This window comes from Stigmatopora nigra, chromosome 3 (genome assembly GCF_051989575.1).
Source record: "Stigmatopora nigra isolate UIUO_SnigA chromosome 3, RoL_Snig_1.1, whole genome shotgun sequence".
Classification (NCBI taxonomy): domain Eukaryota; kingdom Metazoa; phylum Chordata; class Actinopteri; order Syngnathiformes; family Syngnathidae; genus Stigmatopora; species Stigmatopora nigra.
In genome coordinates, this window is record NC_135510.1 from 2,043,688 (window position 1) to 2,064,669 (window position 20,982).

At 38.5% G+C, this 20,982-nt stretch overlaps 1 protein-coding gene across 5 annotated transcripts in view; it reads left to right on the forward strand.

The window, feature by feature from the left end:
* LOC144194291 (uncharacterized) overlaps window positions 1-20,982 on the forward strand; it is a 91,616-nt gene that overhangs the window by 61,216 nt on the left and 9,418 nt on the right. For 4 of the 5 annotated variants that reach the window (XM_077713242.1, XM_077713240.1, XM_077713241.1 and 1 more), the window contains exons 9-19: window positions 1,074-1,286; window positions 2,037-2,211; window positions 5,102-5,222; window positions 7,732-7,895; window positions 8,020-8,122; window positions 11,269-11,415; window positions 14,031-14,165; window positions 18,037-18,165; window positions 18,285-18,413; window positions 20,052-20,180; window positions 20,251-20,379. In XM_077713242.1, the coding sequence (XP_077569368.1) occupies window positions 1,074-1,286; window positions 2,037-2,211; window positions 5,102-5,222; window positions 7,732-7,895; window positions 8,020-8,122; window positions 11,269-11,415; window positions 14,031-14,165; window positions 18,037-18,165; window positions 18,285-18,413; window positions 20,052-20,180; window positions 20,251-20,379 (1,574 nt within the window). The remainder of the gene's footprint in view (window positions 1-1,073; window positions 1,287-2,036; window positions 2,212-5,101; window positions 5,223-7,731; window positions 7,896-8,019; window positions 8,123-11,268; window positions 11,416-14,030; window positions 14,166-18,036; window positions 18,166-18,284; window positions 18,414-20,051; window positions 20,181-20,250; window positions 20,380-20,982) is intronic. The other variant, XM_077713243.1, reaches the window with a different exon arrangement.

The following is a 20,982-nucleotide window of genomic DNA, read 5'->3' on the forward strand; positions in this document are numbered from 1 at the left end:
AACCATTAAAACTCTCCAAGATTCTACTTTTCAGAGCGCCAAAAAAGTGTGATTTACCTTTTTTTCCGCCACTGGAAAAGCTCAGCAGTTATGTAAACTGATATTCTTTCAAACACTGCATGATTCAACATAGTGTGGTAGGCGTAACTAGACTCACGGTGGCAGTGTTTGGCAGCTCAAGTGCCATATTAAATTTTACTGACATGCGATTTACCAAGTTGAACTTCGCAATTGACATATTGAGCACTCCTGCATTAAATGATTCCCCTACCACATCCAAATAGTCAGGGTTATAGTCCCAATGTTTCTCATCTCAAATCAAGAAGAAAATTGCGTTTTTTGAAAATTTGCGATTAGTGATGCGCAATGCGTGCGGTCAACTTAGTTGGGGAAATGCTTAAGCCAATCAAATAGCCCTAAATTTACGTATTACATATTCTGTTTGTGTGCACTGTATACGCTTACAGCATTTGACCTTGAACTTGTTGAGAAACCTTTGTAATATGCGTGCAAAAGTAGAGGTGCGCGCATTTGCAAATTTCTCGCGCGCTAAGGAAAATGGCTAAAGAAAGAAAATTATTGCAAATAATTTACTTCGGGGACCAATAATTGAGCATTTTTCAGCGCGGAAATAAATGTTTATATCGCAGAAGTTCAACTGAAAATATTTTTAGGAAAATATATTGCAATCATTTTTACCAATTATTTATTACCAAGCCCTGGTGCTAGTATTTAATGACCAGAGTAACTAAAGATTTTGCCCAAGTAAGAATAGCTTTGCTTCAAAGTAATATTACTATAAAAGTAAAAGTAATACTGTGATCTTTGCCACTTGGTGGCTTAAACATTCGGAGCTTAAGTACATCGACGGTTTATTAAAATTTTTAAGTATCAAAAAAGTAGAGGTGCGTGTCTTTCGTGTTTTTCTGCACACATGCATTTGCAAATTTCTTGCACGCTAACGACAATGGCTAAGGATAAAAACGTCAAAAGCGGAAATTAGGGCTACGCTTCTTCTGCTGTAAATTGGGTTTTCATGAGGATTATTTGACCCTTCTACTTTTCTACCACAGGTGCCAGGAAGAATGTCCAATGGGCACCTATGGACCGCAGTGCGCCCACAAATGTGACTGCCAGAATGGGGCTAAATGCTACCACATAAATGGTGCCTGTCTTTGCAATGAGGGCTTCAAGGGTGCAAGCTGCCAAGACCGCTTCTGCCCGGCGGGAATTTATGGACTCCTCTGTGACAAGGACTGCCCCTGTAAAATTGCAAACACACTCAGGTGATCATAACCTTTAAGTAACCCAATATATATTGGATTGGATTGGATTGGATAACTTTATGGATAATCCCGTATTCGGGAAATTTCGTTGTCACATTAGCAAGAGGGTGAGGATGCAAAAATAGGAAAGGCATTTGTATGTATATTTAAATAAATAAGCATGTTGCCGAAGTGTGTGTGTGTGTGTGTATGTATATATATATATATATATATATATATATATATATATATATATATATATATATATATATATATATATATATATATATATATATATATATATATATATATATATATATATATATATATATATATATATATATATATATATATATATATATATATATATATATATATATATATATATATATATATATATATATATATATATATATATATATATATATATATATATATATAACTTCATATTCTGCACCTTTCACATTATCCAAATAATGGCACAATTGCTGTTAAAATGAATCCAAATTAGTTCAGTATTAATCAGGTACTTTTCATAAATTGTGATGGTTTAGTATTTGAAATTCGGGTGGTTGAAGCTTAACAGGGAAATATTACAAATGACTAAACTAAAAACTTTCAAAATCGAAAAGTGTTCATGTTAAATGCAAAAAAACTATATCCCACTATGATCAAAGTGTAGGTGGACATGTTTTCTTTTTTCCTGGATTGTACATGTGAACAATTCATAATATATGTAGCTTATTTTTCTAATGTACTGCTTGCTTCCAGCTGTCACCCTTCGACAGGAGATTGCACTTGTGCAGCGGGATGGACAGGACTATTCTGCAATGAGTCCTGTCCTGCAGGTCTCTACGGTGAAGGCTGCAAAGAAGTGTGCGCTTGTGCTAATGGAGCTGACTGTGATGGCGTCACTGGAATCTGCACTTGTGCTCCGGGTTACATAGTAAGTGCAGACAAATGCTGTAGGTTAAAAAAAATAAAGAATACATTTTTAGAGATTTTCCTCGAGCCGCCTCGTGGTGTAGAGATTCACTCACCTGACTTTGGCACGGGCTCAATTCCCACTGGTGGCGGTATGATTGAGTGTGCATTGTGGTTTGTCCATCTACGTGCCATATGGCTGACTGGCGACCAGTCTAGGATGTAGTTTCCTTTCACTTGAAGTCAGCTTGGTTAGGCTCCAGCAACCCTTTCGAGGAGGCATGGCAAGGTAGGTGAATGATCGAATGAAGGATTTGCCCCTGCTTTGTGACTTATACAATTAGCATATAGTTCAATTACTTTGTATGGTAGACGTGTAAAGGTGCACTGAAATGTAATTTTGGTTTAGTTGATTTTCGGTACAAAAATGCTTGAAATGTTTTTATCTTTTGAAATGTAAGTAGTTAACCGGGTAAATGAATAAAAGTGACCCTTTCGGGTCATACTTCAAATAAATTACTCTATGAATACATGAAATTAAATACGAATAAGCAATTTTAAGAAAATATTGTAAAAACAATGTAAATTATGAATGAACACGCAAAACTGAATCTTTTTTAGCGAGACCCTGTACACGACAACAACTCAAGGTTTTTTGCTCGAGATTAAGATATACAGTGGTACCTCAAGATACGAGCTTAATGCATTCCGGGACTGAGCTCATATGTCGATTTACTTTTATTTATCTCATATGAACGTTTCCCATAGAAATGAACTAAAAACAAATTAATTATTTTCAACCATGTGAAAAAACACCAAATACAGGATATTGGAATTATAATCTTATCCACCCTGACTTTCAGCTGCAGCTAAAAGGAACCTATTTAGGGTTGTCTGCTTTTGTCTTCTCTTCAAAATATTCCAAAAATGATGCACACAAATGTCCTCACACGACCACTTCCCAACGAGTAATAGTATACTATTCTCATATTAGCGATCAAGCTCCGCCATTCTGCTCTGACTAAAGGGAAAAATGCAACGTTCCAGTGCTCGTAGAGACATTACATGACAGAGTTGCGTTTAGAGAGACAGTGCCCATGATGTTCTTATGAGCAGCCTCTCGCGTCCACTGTATGCTCGTATATCAAAATTTGATATCTAAATATTTGCTCGAAATTTCACTAATATCTCAAAGTGCTCGTATGTCGAGGTATTACTGTATGCAAAAAAACATACAGTTGTACCTCGGCATACGAGTGCCCAGACATACGAGCAATTTGAGATACAAGTAAAATTTTGGGAAAATATTTCTCTTGGAATACGAGTCAAAAAATTTTATATACAAGCAGACAGAGGACACGAAAGGCTGCTCATAAGAACGTAATGGGCACTGTCTCTCTCCCCGCAACTCCTTCGTTTCATGTTCCTCTGGTCACAACTCCCTCGTGTAATGTCTTTACAAGGTTGGAACAAATTCCTTCGTTTTTAGTTAATTTCTATGCGAAACATTTGTTTGAGTTACAAGAAAATCGACATACGAGCTCAGTGACGGAACAAATTTACATTGTATCTCTAGGTACCACTCTATCTAGTTTCTTTGAAGATTGCTTGCTAATTGTCTTACATATGAATTCAACATTCCTTGTCTGATAACTGATGATAATCAATGTGCGCAGCCAACTTCATTTTTTGATGTGTTTGTGATAGGTTCATAAATAAATACCCTTCTGATATAATTATCAATCACTGCAGGCAGACATCTTATTCAATTATTGACATTTATTTAAATAGATTGCATCTCTGATAACAATACCTTATAAGGGGACATAGATCAAAGCATCAAGACTTCATCCTGATCTCCAAAGTATCTCCCCAAACAATAATTCCCGTTCGGCTTTAAAGCCATAAATCAAAAGAATTAATCCAACATGCGTAAGCAAAAACAACATCTGTAACTATATTAACAATCAAGGTATTTTAACAATAACAAAAGAGGAAACTAAAAACAAACTTCATTTGGATTAAAACAATCACTCCTTCATCTGCGAAGTGCGTCACGATGTAGGAACACTATGCGAGTATTAGAAGTGATAGATATCCATCAAGAGTCCTTGACGACTCTTCGCTGCAAACCCAGATCAACAGTCCTCGGAACCCGATACTGGGTGAAATGTCAGATAAACAGTCCTTGTGAGAGAACTAGATGACTGGTTACGACCCCGAGCACTCTTCGAACAATTGGAAGAATGATTTAACAAAGAAATGATTAAATACACACATATATATAATAGTATTACAGAATAAACCCAACAGTTTGTTACACTTTGAATTCTCTCATTGTCACCAACTTTTGCCTTCAATGTTCTGCGTTCTACAAACGCGTGTACTTGGTGTTTTTCCTGGCATTTTTTTTACATTCTCCAGTTTATACTTAAGCTTAAAATGATGGGAGGCAAAAGAATAAGATGACACTGACTTGTTATTTCCTTTTGAAACAAAAAAATAATACTTATAATACCTCGTATTTAGCACCATGCCCCTCAAGCAGCTTTGTGGTAATTGCATACTACATTATCAACATAGAACTGCAGCGAGAGTAGCTTTTTGTGTACTTGGCAGTACATCAACTAAAATCCTAGTCGGTGCTAAACTCCACTACGCTCATTCCTTGTCATCTATTCTGTTTTTGTTTTTGGATGAAGTTGAACGTATGGAGGAGAAGTCCCACTTTTGTTTTGTATTAATTTTAGATTAATCCAGTCATTTAGCTACTTGTCACTCAATGTCGTATGTGATAGTCCTCAGTTCATCATAAAAAAGGATAAATTGTCAAATTATTGGCTGTCTCATAACCCTAGCCACCTATTTATATATGCTACACTGATTACCATTTCACTTCTATTTTTCTCTAGGGCGAAGACTGCTCTCTTAACTGTCCTGCAGGCCTCTATGGAGTCAACTGCACATCTTCATGTTTTTGCCAAAATGAGTTTGCATGCTCACACTTAGATGGCTCTTGCAGCTGCAAAGAAGGTTTTCATTTTTTTGTGGTTATTATTGTCCCCTCTTGACACTGTTGATGTTCACTAGACAAGAGTGTTCGAATCTGAACAGCATTATTAGAATTAGCATTATCTTTTTTCACCAAAATAAGAAACAAAGATTTTATTTCCCACCCATTATTTTATTAAGTAATAAAAAGCCAACATGGTAGAGAAATTAAACAACCGCAATTTGAACAAGTTGTAAAATGTGTTATTTATTTCGAGTTATCCAAAAAACAAATTGTGAAAATTGAGTTTATAGTTTATTTATACACTATACAATTACAACACAGTCTCATATTGTTGCATCCACTCAAATTATAATGGCCTTTTTGTTTTTTTGGAAACATTTTTATAGTGAAGGTTTTTCAAACTGATGATAAAGATAATTTTGGATGTCTTTAAATAGTTAGTTAATCATATGCAAGCAATTGAATAAGCAAACCAAATGATTTGATTCGGTCTTTGAGTTGCAATGAAGCTGAAACCTGATAGCAATCAATGAGAAAATTCTTGCTCAAAAGTCAGAAACATACGTTTCTAAATGTAATGCATAAAAGAAATTTCCCATGTGTCAGTATTAATAACTATCATCCATTGCCTTTTCAGCATGCAATTTAAAGATTTAATCTCTCCTCGCATGTCCAAATGTAAGTCATCTAGTTTTCTGTGCAGCACAGCTATATAGTACAGCCTGCTGTGGGTTGAGTCGCTCTATTTGTAATATCACGATAACTATCACACATCTTTTGTCTTACAAATTTAAAACTTCATAATCCTGCAATTAATTAAAAAAAATACTTTAATCGTTATTCATTTACGAACGTTACTACGTTGCTTCTCTTGCAAAAATGCAGATGAAATCTGATTAATGAAAGTTTTGTTGTTTTGTAATGCAATAAGGAATAAGACATATCCCTCCTAACACTATTAAGGGTAATTTATAATAAAACGTGCAGAAATTTGGACCAGCATCTTTATCTTTATTAATTTGCCTTCAAAACTGCTGAGCAAAATAAAATAAATAAAGTAACAAAACAGTAATCCCCCGAATATTGCGGATCATGTAGACCAGACATGGTCACGATAATTGAAAAACAACAAAGTAGGATCACGCCTAATATTACTAGTATTATACTATATTAACCATAGTCAGCAATCATTTTAGGTTTTTGTAAAACATCATTTGCATAAATTGGGGTAACTCATTTTCATCAAGTAAGAAAATAAATACAGGCTGTCTTAAAATGTTAGAATTTATCTTATAGGCTTGCCTTGAGATAAGCCCTATGTTAGCCAATCAATGTCCTCTCTGGGATGTGTCGTGTTGATGTTAGCGAGAGGATTGAGAGTCATGTGGACTGATGTCTTGAAGGTATATCTGTAGGCTTGAAGGTTACGGAGGATACAATGTGGAGTGCTGTCAAGGTAGCTCGTTGTTAACGGATTTTTTATGTTGAACATATCGATAGACTTGACATAACTATGGTTCAATTCGGCCCACATTGTTGCATCTCAGCTGCCTTGCCATGAAAAACTCAGAACTTTCCACACACACACAGTCAATAATGCAAATTTGGGGAGTTTAATAGCAGCAAAACACTTCTCTCACAGCGTCCGTGTGTTAACGTGCAAGCACACACATAGAAATAAGTTGAGTTCAATTTTTACACTTTTACTGCAAATGAAGAAGCACCAAATATCCATTGAAATAATCAGTATTGGGCCAAAAAAAATGTTTTTCAATCTCAAATTCATAAATACAGACAAAGTACACAACAGGAAGACTTCCTTTGTAATTTTAAGTGGATAGGTTCGGTGTTGTCCTGCATCTCATTTTAACTGTGTTACAGTCCTTTTGGTTTCATGATCTGTATCCTCTACTTCACTGCTATTCCTGCTAAATTATTAGCTGTTCGCCACCTTCTTCTCCTCAACGTTGGTCAGGAACTAGCGTTCACGTCACTCCAGTGCCTCTGTTAGTTTTGTCGTTCAGGTGATGTACAGTGGTACTTTGAGATACGAGCTTAATGTAAAAAAATGTAACGCTGCGTCAGTGCTCATAGAGACATTACACAGCGTTGCGACGGAAAGACAGCGCCCATGTTGTTCTCAAAAGCAGCCTTGCGTCGGCTACAAGCTGGTTGTATACTTGTATATCAAAATGTGTCTCGTACCTCAAGGTAAATATTTGCTCGAAACTTTACTCGTATCTCAAATTACTCAGGGCACTCGTATGTCGAGGTATGACTATAATCTTAAATTGCATCTTAAATTTATCGACTATTATTGAACGTATTTAATATTAATGACGATAACAATTACCTATCTATAATTACCGTTATCGTTTTATCCCCCATGACTAATACCAAGTGCATATTTCTAAAAAAGTGAACAAAAAGTAAAAGTAAAATCAATGAGTGTCATTTAAGTCTTAAAAGGATGAGATGCAAATAGAGCTTATGACTAATATACGATCAATTGGGTTTTGGGTCTAGGTTGGCAGGGAGTGGACTGTTCCGTTCCATGCTCCAGTGGAACCTGGGGTCTAACCTGCAATCAAACATGTCAGTGTGTTAACGGGGCAGCTTGCGACCCTGTTAATGGAACATGCTCCTGCTCTCCTGGCTGGAGGGATGAATTATGTGACATTGCATGTCAGGTTAGTGTTAAAATAATGTTCTCCTTCATATCTTTTTAAAAAAATTTAACTTTATTATTGTTTAAAAACCTAAGGAAACTCAAAATGTTTCTATACAAAAGTTTGTCTTTTTTATGGCCCACAGGAAGGATCATATGGTCTGAACTGCAAAGAGAAATGTGACTGTGCAAATTCAGACGGCTGTCATCCAGAAAGTGGTTCTTGCCGCTGTATCACGGGTTGGAAAGGTAAGTCATGCTGTAAATCTGTCTTTTTTTCTTCCAAATGTAATGTTTCTCAGTACAGTAATCCTTAAATATTGCAAATATTGTAAACGTGAAAAATATGCGATAACTTACAGCTGACGATAAATTTAAGATACGAGGAAAATTCTGAGCAAAGTTTTGCCTTGAGATACGAGATAAATTTGAGACAGGCGTAGGAGATGCTTCCTGAGTATTCCAAAGGTTGGTTTTGAGAACAGCCTGGCTCTCTGTCTTTCTTGCTGCATCTGCCTCACGTAAAGATATCTACGAGCAGCGGCCTTACTTTAAAAGATCTACTTTAAATCAATGGTATTTTCCCTTCTCAAGTTACCGCTCCTTGATGGTGTCTTACTATTGTGGTCATTTGACAGTTTATGACTTGTATGCTATCCGTAAGGCAGATGAACAAAAAGGAAAACCAGTTTTGCAACACGGAATATGGATGTTTTGTGTTGTATTCGATCCAACTATCCATGCATTTTTTTCTGGTTCTCCTCATTTGGGTTCCTGGTGAGTCATTGAAATCATTTATTCCTTCATTTTCCAGGAGTCTATGCCAGCCAATTTTGGCCAGTCAGTGACGGACCCTACATTGGTTGCCAGCCAACCCTCACTCTAATATCTAAGACCAATTTAGAGTGGTCAAACAGTCCACCATTCATGTTTTTGGGAGGTGGGATGAAACCGGAGTACCCGGAGAAAACCCGCACAGAACATGAAAACACAGTGAGGACCAATCTGGGATGGAACCCTCAACCAAAACCATGAGGCCAACACGCTAACTACTCCCCCGCCGGGGCGCACCATCGCGATAATAAACTATTCAAATTACTTTAACAGCCATGAGACATTTAGCGTCTCAATGTACCTTTCATGTAGTTTCATTGGATTGGCTGCCTTCCAGTTCAGGCTGTACCTTACTTACCGCCCGTAGAGTAGCTAGGTCGTGCTGCATCCACCCTTACAACCCCAGTTAGGATTCCTGGTGCAGAAGATGGAAAAAACTAGAACACCTATGCAAGCAGAAAAAGTACTATTCATGAAAATACCCACACAATATTTGAGGCCAAAATCTACAGAGTGAGACAGATTTATTAAACACTTAATCATCATGCTACATGTTTAATCTGATTTGTAAGCAAATATCTGATCCGAATCGTGCCAGAACCTGATTCTGCTTTAAATACAGTCTAAAAATCAGAGAAAATGCTTTCCATCTACGGTTCCACTCAAAGTGCTTATTAATTGTGTCATAATGCCTACTGACACTTCACTCTCGTATTCTGTCATACTCTATGTCAAAGGAACTTCCTAATGAGCAGCTCTTATGGGAAGTTATAGAGTAGGGATGAAGAAATTTTGTATTTGCACACTTGTCCTGTGTTCTCCTGCTGTGAGTGTGTCCGTGTGTGTGTGTGTGTGCGGGCATGTGTGTATTTGGCTGTCTGGGTATAAATATGAATTAATGTGCTGGGATTCTCGTGGGTACTACAGTTTCCAGACTGTCCTCTGTGAACATTGGCTGCTCTGATCTGTTCTTTAAGACACTCTCTTAGGACACAAATGTAAAACTGATGAAAGACAGAGACATGAGAATGATTAAAGGTTAATAAACCTCAATCTTATGTTGAGGAATCTTGGTTTTTGACAAAATTTGCCGTACATTTACGACTGAGTAATTCCCACATTAGCAATGAAGTGTCTTTGTTTGCTTTTGCAACATTTCATCACTAAAATACAGTGGCGGTCCGTGCATTTTCCCGTTTTGTCTTTAACGGGTAAAATCCACTTCCTAGCAGCATTTAATGATTAAATACAAATACAGGAGCTTTTCAGACATTACAACCGGGCCGAGGGGTGATTTTCACGGGAAAAGACAGCGATGGACGTCAATGGCGAAATGGCAAAAATTGCACTAAAATGGGGTAAAATCTCTTCCCAGCAGCATTTAGTGACAAAATACAAACACTGGAGCTTAAATACAAACACTGCAGCTTTGTTGCCATATTTTACTCACCAAAAATCATTTTTAACTGTACACAATATCCCTCCTCCTTTCTTTCTTCCTTCTTTTCTATCACCATCAAAGCTGATGCTGAAAGTCGAGGCTGTCCTGTCATATTTCTGGCATAGTCCGTTTTGAAAAAAGCTTTAAATCAACACAACAATATAATTGCTTGTGCAGCTCGCTCCAGATACAGTTTGTTGGCTTTGGCTAGTCCACTTTATCACTAGCCAATCATAGTTGGTGAAAGCGATGACATATCCCTACGCCTGCGAAAAGGCATTGCTGTCGCCAACTCAAAATCTGATCGGTTGAAGCAACTGTTTTATTGACACTTGTTTTATGCAGCAGAGCCCGCATAACTGATTGTGAAGGCCTTAGGGCAGATTTCTGACCCCGGCAACAAATAATGGCTGAAATATGATTGGTTCAATACTTCAATATAAAAACACATCTGGAAGCAATGCAACCAGGGGGTAAAGCAACGGAATTATTAATATTGAAGAGGAATATTTCTTATAATTACATGTATTCCTTTATTGCTTTAAAATAATGTGTATCTATATGTAGGTTCTTAGCTATCTTTTGACTTTTGGGCACAAGGCGAGTGACACCCTCAATATGTGGACAGCCAATCGCAGGAGAATGTTTTTAATAATATCTATTTTAATAAATAGTTTTACCGGTCCACTGGGCATGGCCAGTCGGCCCCTAGTTTGGATTTACCCCAGCGTTGATGACGGCTAAGAGTGAGGATAGGTCTTGAGTGCCGCAGTACCAAATAGCATCTGTCAGTGAAACCGCACATTCTTTAGTCTTGTGAGGGATTCACTCTTTTATGGGGTTTTCCATTCTTAAGCAGCCAATGACTGTGAGACCTGTTATGTCAATGCAAAAATAAACTACTTCTGATTTTCTAAGCTCTCCATCCAAAAGTTTACACCAATCCAATTTTGCTGTTAATTCATAATTGCTCTGCCGTCTGTTTTCATCAAATTCTTTGGAACACTAAATTCGTTGACACTTCAGTTCCATCAAAGGTCTTTTAAAGTTGTTATTCCAACATGAAATACCTTTGATCAACCTAATCAGAGAGTTTGCTGTGCATGTGTTTGTTTCCAAGGTGTCCATTGTGACAGTATTTGTGAGGAGGGATATTGGGGGCCCAACTGTTCTTACAGCTGCGCTTGTGTGAATGGAGGCTCATGCTCCCCTGAGGATGGCACCTGTGCGTGTGCTCCTGGTTATCGTGGCACCAACTGCAAACAAGGTAAGAGAAAATACACTTCCACCACACACAAATAACTTACATCAAGTTTTTTATTTCATTTAGAGCAGTGGTTCTTAACCTTGTTGGCGCAGCTGAGCCCCACCAGTTTCTATGCGGATTCACAGCACCCTACTTTAGCGTAAAATAGAATAAGATTTTTTTTCAAATTCAAGACTGTCATGCCTCTACTTACGAATGCCTTTAGATACAAAATTTTTAGGTTACAATTTTTTATATATGCAAATAAATTACTCGAAATACGAACAAAGAACCAAGTTATCCAAGTAAATGCATTTCCTTATCCATTATTTTAATTTTGAAAACATTATTGCGTATGCATTGATTCTCACTTTAGAACCTTCTACTGAGCTCTAATTTAATTTCTGCCACATTGTTCGGGGGTCGTCAAGTTGCCCTTCTATCTTATGGTCTGCTTTGGCAGCCATAGTGCCTCTCTTCAAGTTGGCGCTAACTGCGCTTTAGACTGCCCTGTCACCAGATCTGATTATCCACCTGGCTGGTCATTCACGGTTTCCGGTTTGGGTACACCTGGATGGTCTTCTCCACAGTGACCGTAGCCATGCAATACTTGATGTAAGACAGTACTGTATCTGTGAAGGTTCCCAGGTCCTCATGGTGGAAAGTTTGTCTGTTCAAAGGATAAATGTTGTTGTTGTCACTCCCTAAGCTTAAATTCATTCCATTACTTTAGTTTGAAATTGTCACGAGAGCGTTGCGTTCTGCTTGAGAAGCTCCCTAGACTCCACTTGCCCCCATTGTCTGTCTAGCAACAACAACTCTCTTTTGACCGCAGTTCGTCGTCACAGAGTTCCAACAGGTGTTTATTTTCGAAGTGGTTGAAGCAACTTCTTCTTTCAAAATTCGGGTACAAATGAAATGAAGCAGGCCCTTTATACATGACTGGATTTGTAAGGCAATACGTCCGTAATCCACCTATCATCGCTACAAATTGAAGTACCGTATTTTCACTAAAATGGTCGATGCGCCCAATCAGTCGGTGCGCCTTCTTTGTGCACAACAATCTATTTTTGTATGGCCCTGACCGCTTGAGTGGGTTTTATTTCTTGTCGGCACGCTACTTATTACATTCAACCCAGCGGACGTTCACCCTAAAAATAGCCGCATTCCAAACATTAGGGTAAATCAGCATTAGTACTTCCATTCAAAACATGCCAAGCGAGTGGCAAGGCATCTTACTTCCGTGTGCTCGCAGCGCTTTTAACCCTCAAAAACACTCAATACTCAAAGAAACAGCATATTTGAGCTATACAGATATGAATGGGAACAGAATGCGGGTGTGAACGCTTGGAAAATGGACTGAAGCCATTGATCGAACACCATTTAACAGCCTTGCCAATGGCTCGGGAGTGATGAATGCCAGATGGCCAACATTGTAGTTCAAAAAGCCTATATTCTAACATATTGCATCATACGGTAACGATCTCGAGCAGGTAGGAATTGAAATAGGAGTAGTTATCAAAAAGTTTACTTTAAAAATATTTTCAACTCAATATTCCTGACAGGATAATGACATTATATATTTGCATCGGGTTTGTATTGGTTGAACACTAAATTCCTCCTATGTATGAGGGTGAGCATGAATGGTTGGCAGTCCCCTTGTGCCCTATGTTTGGCTGTCCACCAACTCAGAATGTCCCCCGTCTGCTTCCTTGTAGCTGCCTGGGATAGGGTCTAGCACCCCCCGCAAACTTTGTTAGATTAAGCAGTGTGAGAAATATATGTATGGATCTTTTTAAAACAGACAATTTTATTTGAAAGATTACTAGTATGTAGCAAGCTTTGGAAAGAACAGATTTTCCCATTTCTGTGAAGTCACTGATCATTCGTACTGTTTCGAAATAACTCACACATTATTTGAGATCATAGGAAACTAATATCATATTTTATGAATCTTTGCAAATGTTGACCCTTCCAAATGATCACTTCTACAGCTTGCCTAGTAAAATACATTCATTCATACAAGTGGCTACAGGAAGATGATATCTTGCCACAAGGAAAGAGCTGACAAAGACAGATGGAAATAAAAGAGTCAAAAGGGGAACTAAGACGCTGTGAAAAGACACATTTTGCATTTACTTGATTTATTAAATGTAATTTTTCTTGCTCAAATTAGCTACTAAAAAGTTAGTCGTAACATTAAGCCACATGTATCAAAGAAGCGTGGAAACTGTTTGAAAAAGCTTTCAGTTTGTCCAGCTTCTCTTTGTTTCTTCCTGTGTTCGTGGGATCAATTAAACACTTCTTGATTCAAAGTTTAATCAATTGTCTTTATTAAGAGCATGAAGGAAATTGTAATGTCTCTACTACCTGGATTTTCACTTAGGGTGACATCAATTACAACAAATTAAAGGTTTTAGCTTGATTTATGCGGATGGATCATTGCTGGAAGGCAAACAAAACAGAAGTAAGGCCAGGGGATTATATTTAAAACAGACAATGTTTACAAAAAGAGAATGTGTTTTTGTATGACTTCGTGACCAAAATGTCAATTCTGAATCCTGTAATGTGCATATAATAAATACTGAAAGAGGAACTACTAATGCTGAACTCGAATAATGTTTGTGTTTGCGCAGCATGTTCGCCTGGTTTCTACGGCCAGCGTTGCATCCAGACGTGTGCTCAGTGCATCCACAGTGACGGAGATTGTCACCACGTCACTGGACACTGTGAATGTTTTCCTGGCTTCTTTGGCCCCCTCTGCAACCAGGGTAAGCTGACACTTTCCAAAATTGGAAAGGGACATTTTGACTTTAAGATTCATGACAAATTGTTCCACATTGCAATTGTAGAATATGGATTAGTCAGTACACATTGTTGTATTCATTTAAAACCAAATTAAACACTTTACAACTGTATACAATAATGTAGGCCTTTTTAATTTCATTCAATCATTCATTTTCTGGACCGCTTTATCCTCACTAGTGTCACGGGGGGTGCTGGAGCCTATCGCAGCTTAATTTTGGCCAAAGGCGGTGAGAACACCATGAATCAGTAGCCAGCCAATCGCAGAGCACGAGTAGACAGACAACCATTCACGCTCACACTCATGCCAAAGGGCAATTTAGTGTCCAACCAGCCTACCTAGCATGTTTTTGGAATGTGGGAGTGTACCCCGCACGGCCTTTTGATAATACTTTTTATTTTCTCTTGGTATACTATAAAAGATGTTTAACATTCCGTGAGCGAGCAATGGGAATCACAAGTATGTGAGTTTTTTCACGTTTTATGCAAGATGTTTTATTTTTTTATGAATTTCATTCATAGAGGTCCAAATAATTTTTCTCTAGCGTTTTATCTTTTCTCTATTTTGAAATAAATGACCGTATCGGCCGCAGTGTCTTGCGTTATGGCGTTTCGTCTTTGTCACCTTGCAGTTTTGTGCATGTCAAGTCAAATTTGTATGCATATATGATAATAATAAGGATATCTTACCCTGTATTCAGTCATCATTTTTTTGTAGCGACAAATACGGCTTATATGTGAGAAAATACGGTAACTCTGGGGTTGGTTTTAAATAATTTTAATAGTTGTCTTGGGTTAAACAGATGTTAATGTCTATGAGGGCAGCCAAAGATTCATTGCTAAGTTGAATTGGAGACGTGAGCGTAAAATATTCATTAGCATTAAAGATGAAGGCAGACTGTTTTACATTGGTTGCTCCGCGACACATCATTTTTTTTACCTGCAGTGTGAGTTCACATTCTACATCAATTATCTACAGATAGATTTACTAGTTCGCCCTTATGCTTTCAAATGAAACTTTTAATTAAATGCTTAACTATGAGATTAAAATGAACAAGACCCTGTTAGACCATGACGTTGTTGTTCTCAACACTCACTACTATAACTTTAGAATTAAGTACAAGTTACTGCCAGGAATCAATGAGACACTAAAACTTTCCACCTAAAGTCACTCATCTGACTGTGTCTTCATTACACGGCTCACAAATACAGGTTTCCCATCAAATTCCACACTCCAATAATCATTCAGTCATTTCTGTGTATCTGAGTGTGTGTTACCATGTGGGTCCATGTCTGTGCACTTGTTTGTTTGTTCTCATTTTACAATCTTAGAATTAAAAACCAAAATAAATAACATTTTTTGTGTTCACTTTTTAAAAATTGCAAAATAGCAAATATATTTTCCATTGTGTTGTGTGTTTCGTACATCTCAATTTTAAAACAATGACTGATCATATTTAGTATTTCAGACTATGAAATTACGCTTGGTATAAGTCGCCGACAGTGGCAGGCCGTGCATTTCAAACCTAGGCCTTCAGTAGTGCTGTGTGTGAATCAATCCATCCCTCAATAAGTATTTTATGGCTATAAAACCTTTAATGCAGCTACAGCTGCGTCACAAAAAAAAGAATCAATAATAACCTAAATAATTGAAATGTTATTTAGGAAAACAAACATATTTTACTCAACAAAAATTAGTTTTATTTAAACACAAAATCCTTCCTCCTTTCTTTCCTCAAGAAGATTTCAATTACTCTGTCGTACAGATTACACATGCGTTTCAGGTCCAACAAGAAGTTATTTTCTATCGCTATCAAAGATAATGCAGTCAAGTCTGTACTGTTGTATTTCTGGCATAAGTTTTGATTCTTTTTCGGGCTAAAAATGTCCGTTCGACAGAAGCAGTGGACACGGGGATTGTCACTGTCAAACCCACTAATGTGTACAGCCGCCCAATGCTCTCACTCAGATTTTTCTGCTGAAGGAAGTCAAGGAGATCAGTGGGAGATTTTCTGCAAAATCATCCATGGCATACATTACAATCAGTTCTGCTCTTAGCCGAGGCAGATCGAAAAAGTGCTCCTTGGCTCTGCATTAAGCTGGAGAAGACGGCATGTGGGAAAGTTTTCTGTTATTCCCGAAACTTCTGCGGGTCGAGGAGGGAGAAAAACATAAGTCTTTCGTGTTCTTGAAATCTGGTCCGCATCTGGCAAATAATATTGTCCAGAATCCTGTCGTGGAGTTGGTGGTAGTGCGGCCGAGAATCTTGCGCTTGACCTCTTCGTGCGGCAGGAGTACCCGCACTGCGTTCAGTGGCCTCATAGACTTCCTAATATCGGCCCCTCTCGCGCTCAACTGTCAGAAAACTCCTTTACTCTTGAAAGACAAAACTGTACATCCAGTTTGTTGTTCTGTAGTATTGGGGAAAAAAAGCATGTCTGAATGTTAGAAAATCAATTAAATGTGTGAAGCAAAAAAACAAAATTCAAAATCATCCAGATGTGCTTTAAATCCATCAGCACACCGCACAGAATCATTCACCATTACAGAGACAAACAGTACTTTTATTTCCCTTCTCATCTCTTCCTCCATCACTTCAGCAATAGCATTGATCAGGTTGTTTTGTATTTTGCCCGACGTGCCACTAAACATTTTATTAGTGGACAGGTGGTAATGTAAATCTGTGTTTCTCTCAGCAATGAGAGAAAGAAGTTCCACATAATTCCCTTTGTGTAGGGATGCAGCGCTTTCATCGTGTCCCCGAAATAAAAGTTTACAGTCTATCAAACATTTTAAGATTTCCCTATTTTCCTTTACCTTTTCGTTGTGGTGCTGTTTCCCTGCGCACTTGCTAGCTGAACTGTAAATCCACTCTGGTTTCCCCAAAACTTTTGGAGAGGACCGTTGCTTGTAAGTGTCTGGCAGTGCGTTGGTTTCTTGTTGCTTCTCTGGGTAAACAAGTCGAATTTGCAAATCCAGTGTTGCTCCATACACCATGTCGACCGGTGGCCAATAACAAGCACTCCCAGCAATACAATTTGCAGTGTTAGTGATAGCGCTCGTAGTTGGCGAACTGAAAGTGGCGGACAAACCCTTTTCCCGGTTATAACAGGCTTGCTAGCTTTGTAGTTGACCAACCATGCTTAATGATGTCAATTTTTTCTGGAAAAGTCTGTCTGGAAAATGGCTTTGTGCAAATCTGCAACCAAATCCATTTGTTTTTCTCCGTCAGCCATTGTGGGTGGAGTTTGGCTTTGGTTCACTTTGGCTTTGGTACGTCTACTCTATTACTAGCCAATCATAGTTGGTGAAAGCGATGACGTATCCCTACGCCAGCGAGATAGCATTGCTGTGTTGCCAACTCGAAATCTGATTGGTTAAAGCAACAGTCTCATGTACACCTGTTAGATGCAGCAGAGCCTTCAGAACTGATTGTGAAGGCCTTGAGACATATTTCTGACCCTGGCAACAAATAATGGCTGAATTGTGATTGGTTAAATGCTTCAATATGAAAACACACATCTGGAAGCAGTGCAAGCAGGGGAAAGCAATTAAAGGAAGCTGACAGACAATTTGGAATTATTTAATAAGTATTCATGGGCAAAATATAATTAACATCAGTCTGTGATTCAGTTATTTCTTAAGCCAGCAGAAAAGGTCTTGAAGGCCCTGACGGCACACCACTGGTCGCCGGCCAGGCAAAAAAGTGTGATTTTTTAGTCTCTCTATACAACACTACAACATCTATAGCCATTGCTAATCTTATTTAAATGAGACAAATATTTGATTTTCATGTATACTAAAATCTATCTTTGTTTCCCGGTTGTTTGACGTCAGTGTGTTCAAGTGGAAAATATGGTAAACACTGCGCTGAGACATGCTTGTGCACAAACAACGGCACTTGCAATCCTATCAACGGCTCTTGTCAGTGCCACCCTGGATGGATTGGCGGGGACTGTTCCAAACGTAAGACATGAATAACAACACCATACACAGGTGTTGTTTGCCTTTGGGTCCACTGTGGCATGTTTTGCTTGAATTCTAGTCTTGCTGGTGACATAATTGCATGTGTGTCTTACTGGCAGCCTGTCTCCAGGGATCATGGGGTCCCGACTGCATTCACACTTGTAACTGTCACAATGGCGCTCAGTGCAGCCCCACTGATGGAGTGTGTGACTGCAGCCCTGGATGGACAGGACTCTTCTGTACTCAACGTATGTCTCTCTTTCTCTCTCTGTCTCTCTCTCTCCCAGACCCTCCAACACACAACTTTATTTGAAATACAACTCAATTTTCAACCAACGTCATGCCTTTAATCTGAAGTTCTAATCTCATCTCATTTTCTGAACCGCTGCATCCTAATCAGGGTCCCTGCTGACTCTAAAGACAGGAGAACTTGCGTAGGTTTTCTCCGAGTACCCTGGTTACTTACCACATCCCAAAAACATGCAGCATATGATAGTTTAGCACTCAAAATTTGCCCTTGGTATGAGTGTAACCGTGAATGATTGTTTGTCTCCTTGTGGCCTGTAATTGGCTAACCAGCAAGTCCAGGTGTGCCCCGCCTGCTGCCCAAAGTCAGCTGGTGTAGACTGCAGTGATTTGACATGTATTTTAATTTATCTTGGATTGGCCTAGAAGACATGTATCTCAGAAGTGGGTCGGTGCTTCCTATATTTACAGATTTTTGTTTTTAATATTTTTTTAATGATGTCCAAATTTCATTTCTATTATTTGGAATAAAAGTAAAAATGGTCTTCTTTTCTCAAAATTACTCTATACTCATTTATGCCACAGGGTACTATATCTTAGAAGTGGGATGTACTTCTATTAATATCTCAGAATATCCAGATGTTTATAAAAATCAGACATTCATATTAGCAAATTCAAAGTCCTATCATTTTGAAATGCGATTTCTGTAGAGTCCGGTCCTCGAGAGCTCCTATCCAGTCTGTTTTCCATGTCTTCCTCCTCTACCACACCTGAATCAAATGATCAACTCATCAGCAAGATGTCCAGGAGCTTCATACTGATCCCGATTTGATTCAGGTGTGTTGGTGAAGGGAGACAGACTGGACAGGGGCTCTCGAGGAGCGGACTTGGCAACCCCTGCTGTAGAGCTTATTGTTCACCAATTTATTTGGCGGCCATTCTTAATTTTAGTAGCAATTTTGTGAATTGATTATTTCCAATATGAAGGGAGGGCAAGATCTATGTATTCACCTATTATGGTCGAATAAACCATTTACATATTTGAAAAACAAAGAAACGCCATTCATTTGTCAATTCTAACCTTATTTAAAATATCTGTCGTTCGAGGAAGTTTGCCGAAAGCACACTAAGAACAACTGAAAATGTAAATTTTTCTGTTACGATCGCGCCGCGTAGTGCGACGCGATCGGAGGGGAAGTTGAACCCAGATGCAGAGTCGCCGAAGTAAATGGAAAAGGGGAGGCAGATCTGTTGCTCTTGTAGGTTGATTTAATAAACGGGGTAACATAACATAAACAACTTAGCTTGATCACTCATTACAAACGAAAAGAACATGCGGCGTGGCGTCAATGGAAACGGCAATGACTACGAGGAAAAAACAGGAAACGAAACCAGAACGATCCGACAGCGTTCACAGAAAACCATAATGCTTAAATACCAAAAATAATCTAATCACGTAATTAGCCACAGCTGATAATAATCGTGACGTCATGTCAGGAGGGGCAATCCAGCCACTCCTGACATTTTCATTTATGACCCAAGTTTCTGCCTTTGATGGGAAAACACAACAATCTATGTTCACATTCATACTTATTTATAATTTAATTGTAATAGATTGTATTTTTTTTGTCCCGCCCCAGGCTGCCCAACAGGTTTCTATGGTGCTCAATGTACTGAAAATTGTCGCTGTCACAATGGAGCTGACTGTGACCACATTAGTGGGCAATGTTCCTGCCGGACAGGCTTCATTGGTGAAAGCTGTGAACTCAGTGAGTTTTGCTGCCATTGTTTCATTTGAGCAAACAGTGAATTGTAAATAAACTCTCTTCTTGTCGGCAGAATGTCCCGCTGGCACGTTTGGCTATGGCTGCCAGCAGCTTTGTGACTGCATGAACAACGCCACATGCGACTATGTAACAGGAACCTGCTACTGTAGCATTGGATTTAAAGGCATCCGCTGTGACCAAGGTGAGTGTACTCACAACAGACATATTTGCTAAATGTTGTGAAATACAATTCCTGCATTATAATAATTCAATCATTTTTGTATTTTGCATTTGCTGTTCCGTGAAGGGGGAAAACTATAATTTTTTATTAAAAGTTTATTAAAAATTTTATCCGCGGGCAAAATTACCAATGTTTTGCAGACTATAAATGCCACTTATATGGTGCTTGGTGGTGTAGTGAGTCACTCGTCTCACTTCGCGGACTCGATTCCCACCGGTCACGGTATGATTGGGAGCATGAATGGTTGTTTGTCTCTCTGTGTGCCCTAACACTGACTGGCGACCAGTCTAAAGTGCACTTTGCCTTTTGCCCAAAGTCAGGTGGTATAAGCTCCGGCACCCCTGCCACCCTTACAAGGTACAGTAGATCAGTGTTTCCTAACCACTGTGCGTCAGCACACTGGTGTGCCGTGAGCGACATCGTAATAATCCATGAGAGAAATCTCAATATTAAGAGATTAAAACCAAACTATTATGAGGTTAAAATTGAAATATGAAATCATAGATTGTGCTATAACAAGATTCAAATCGGAATATTATGAGATTATGTCAGTTTGTTGCTTAT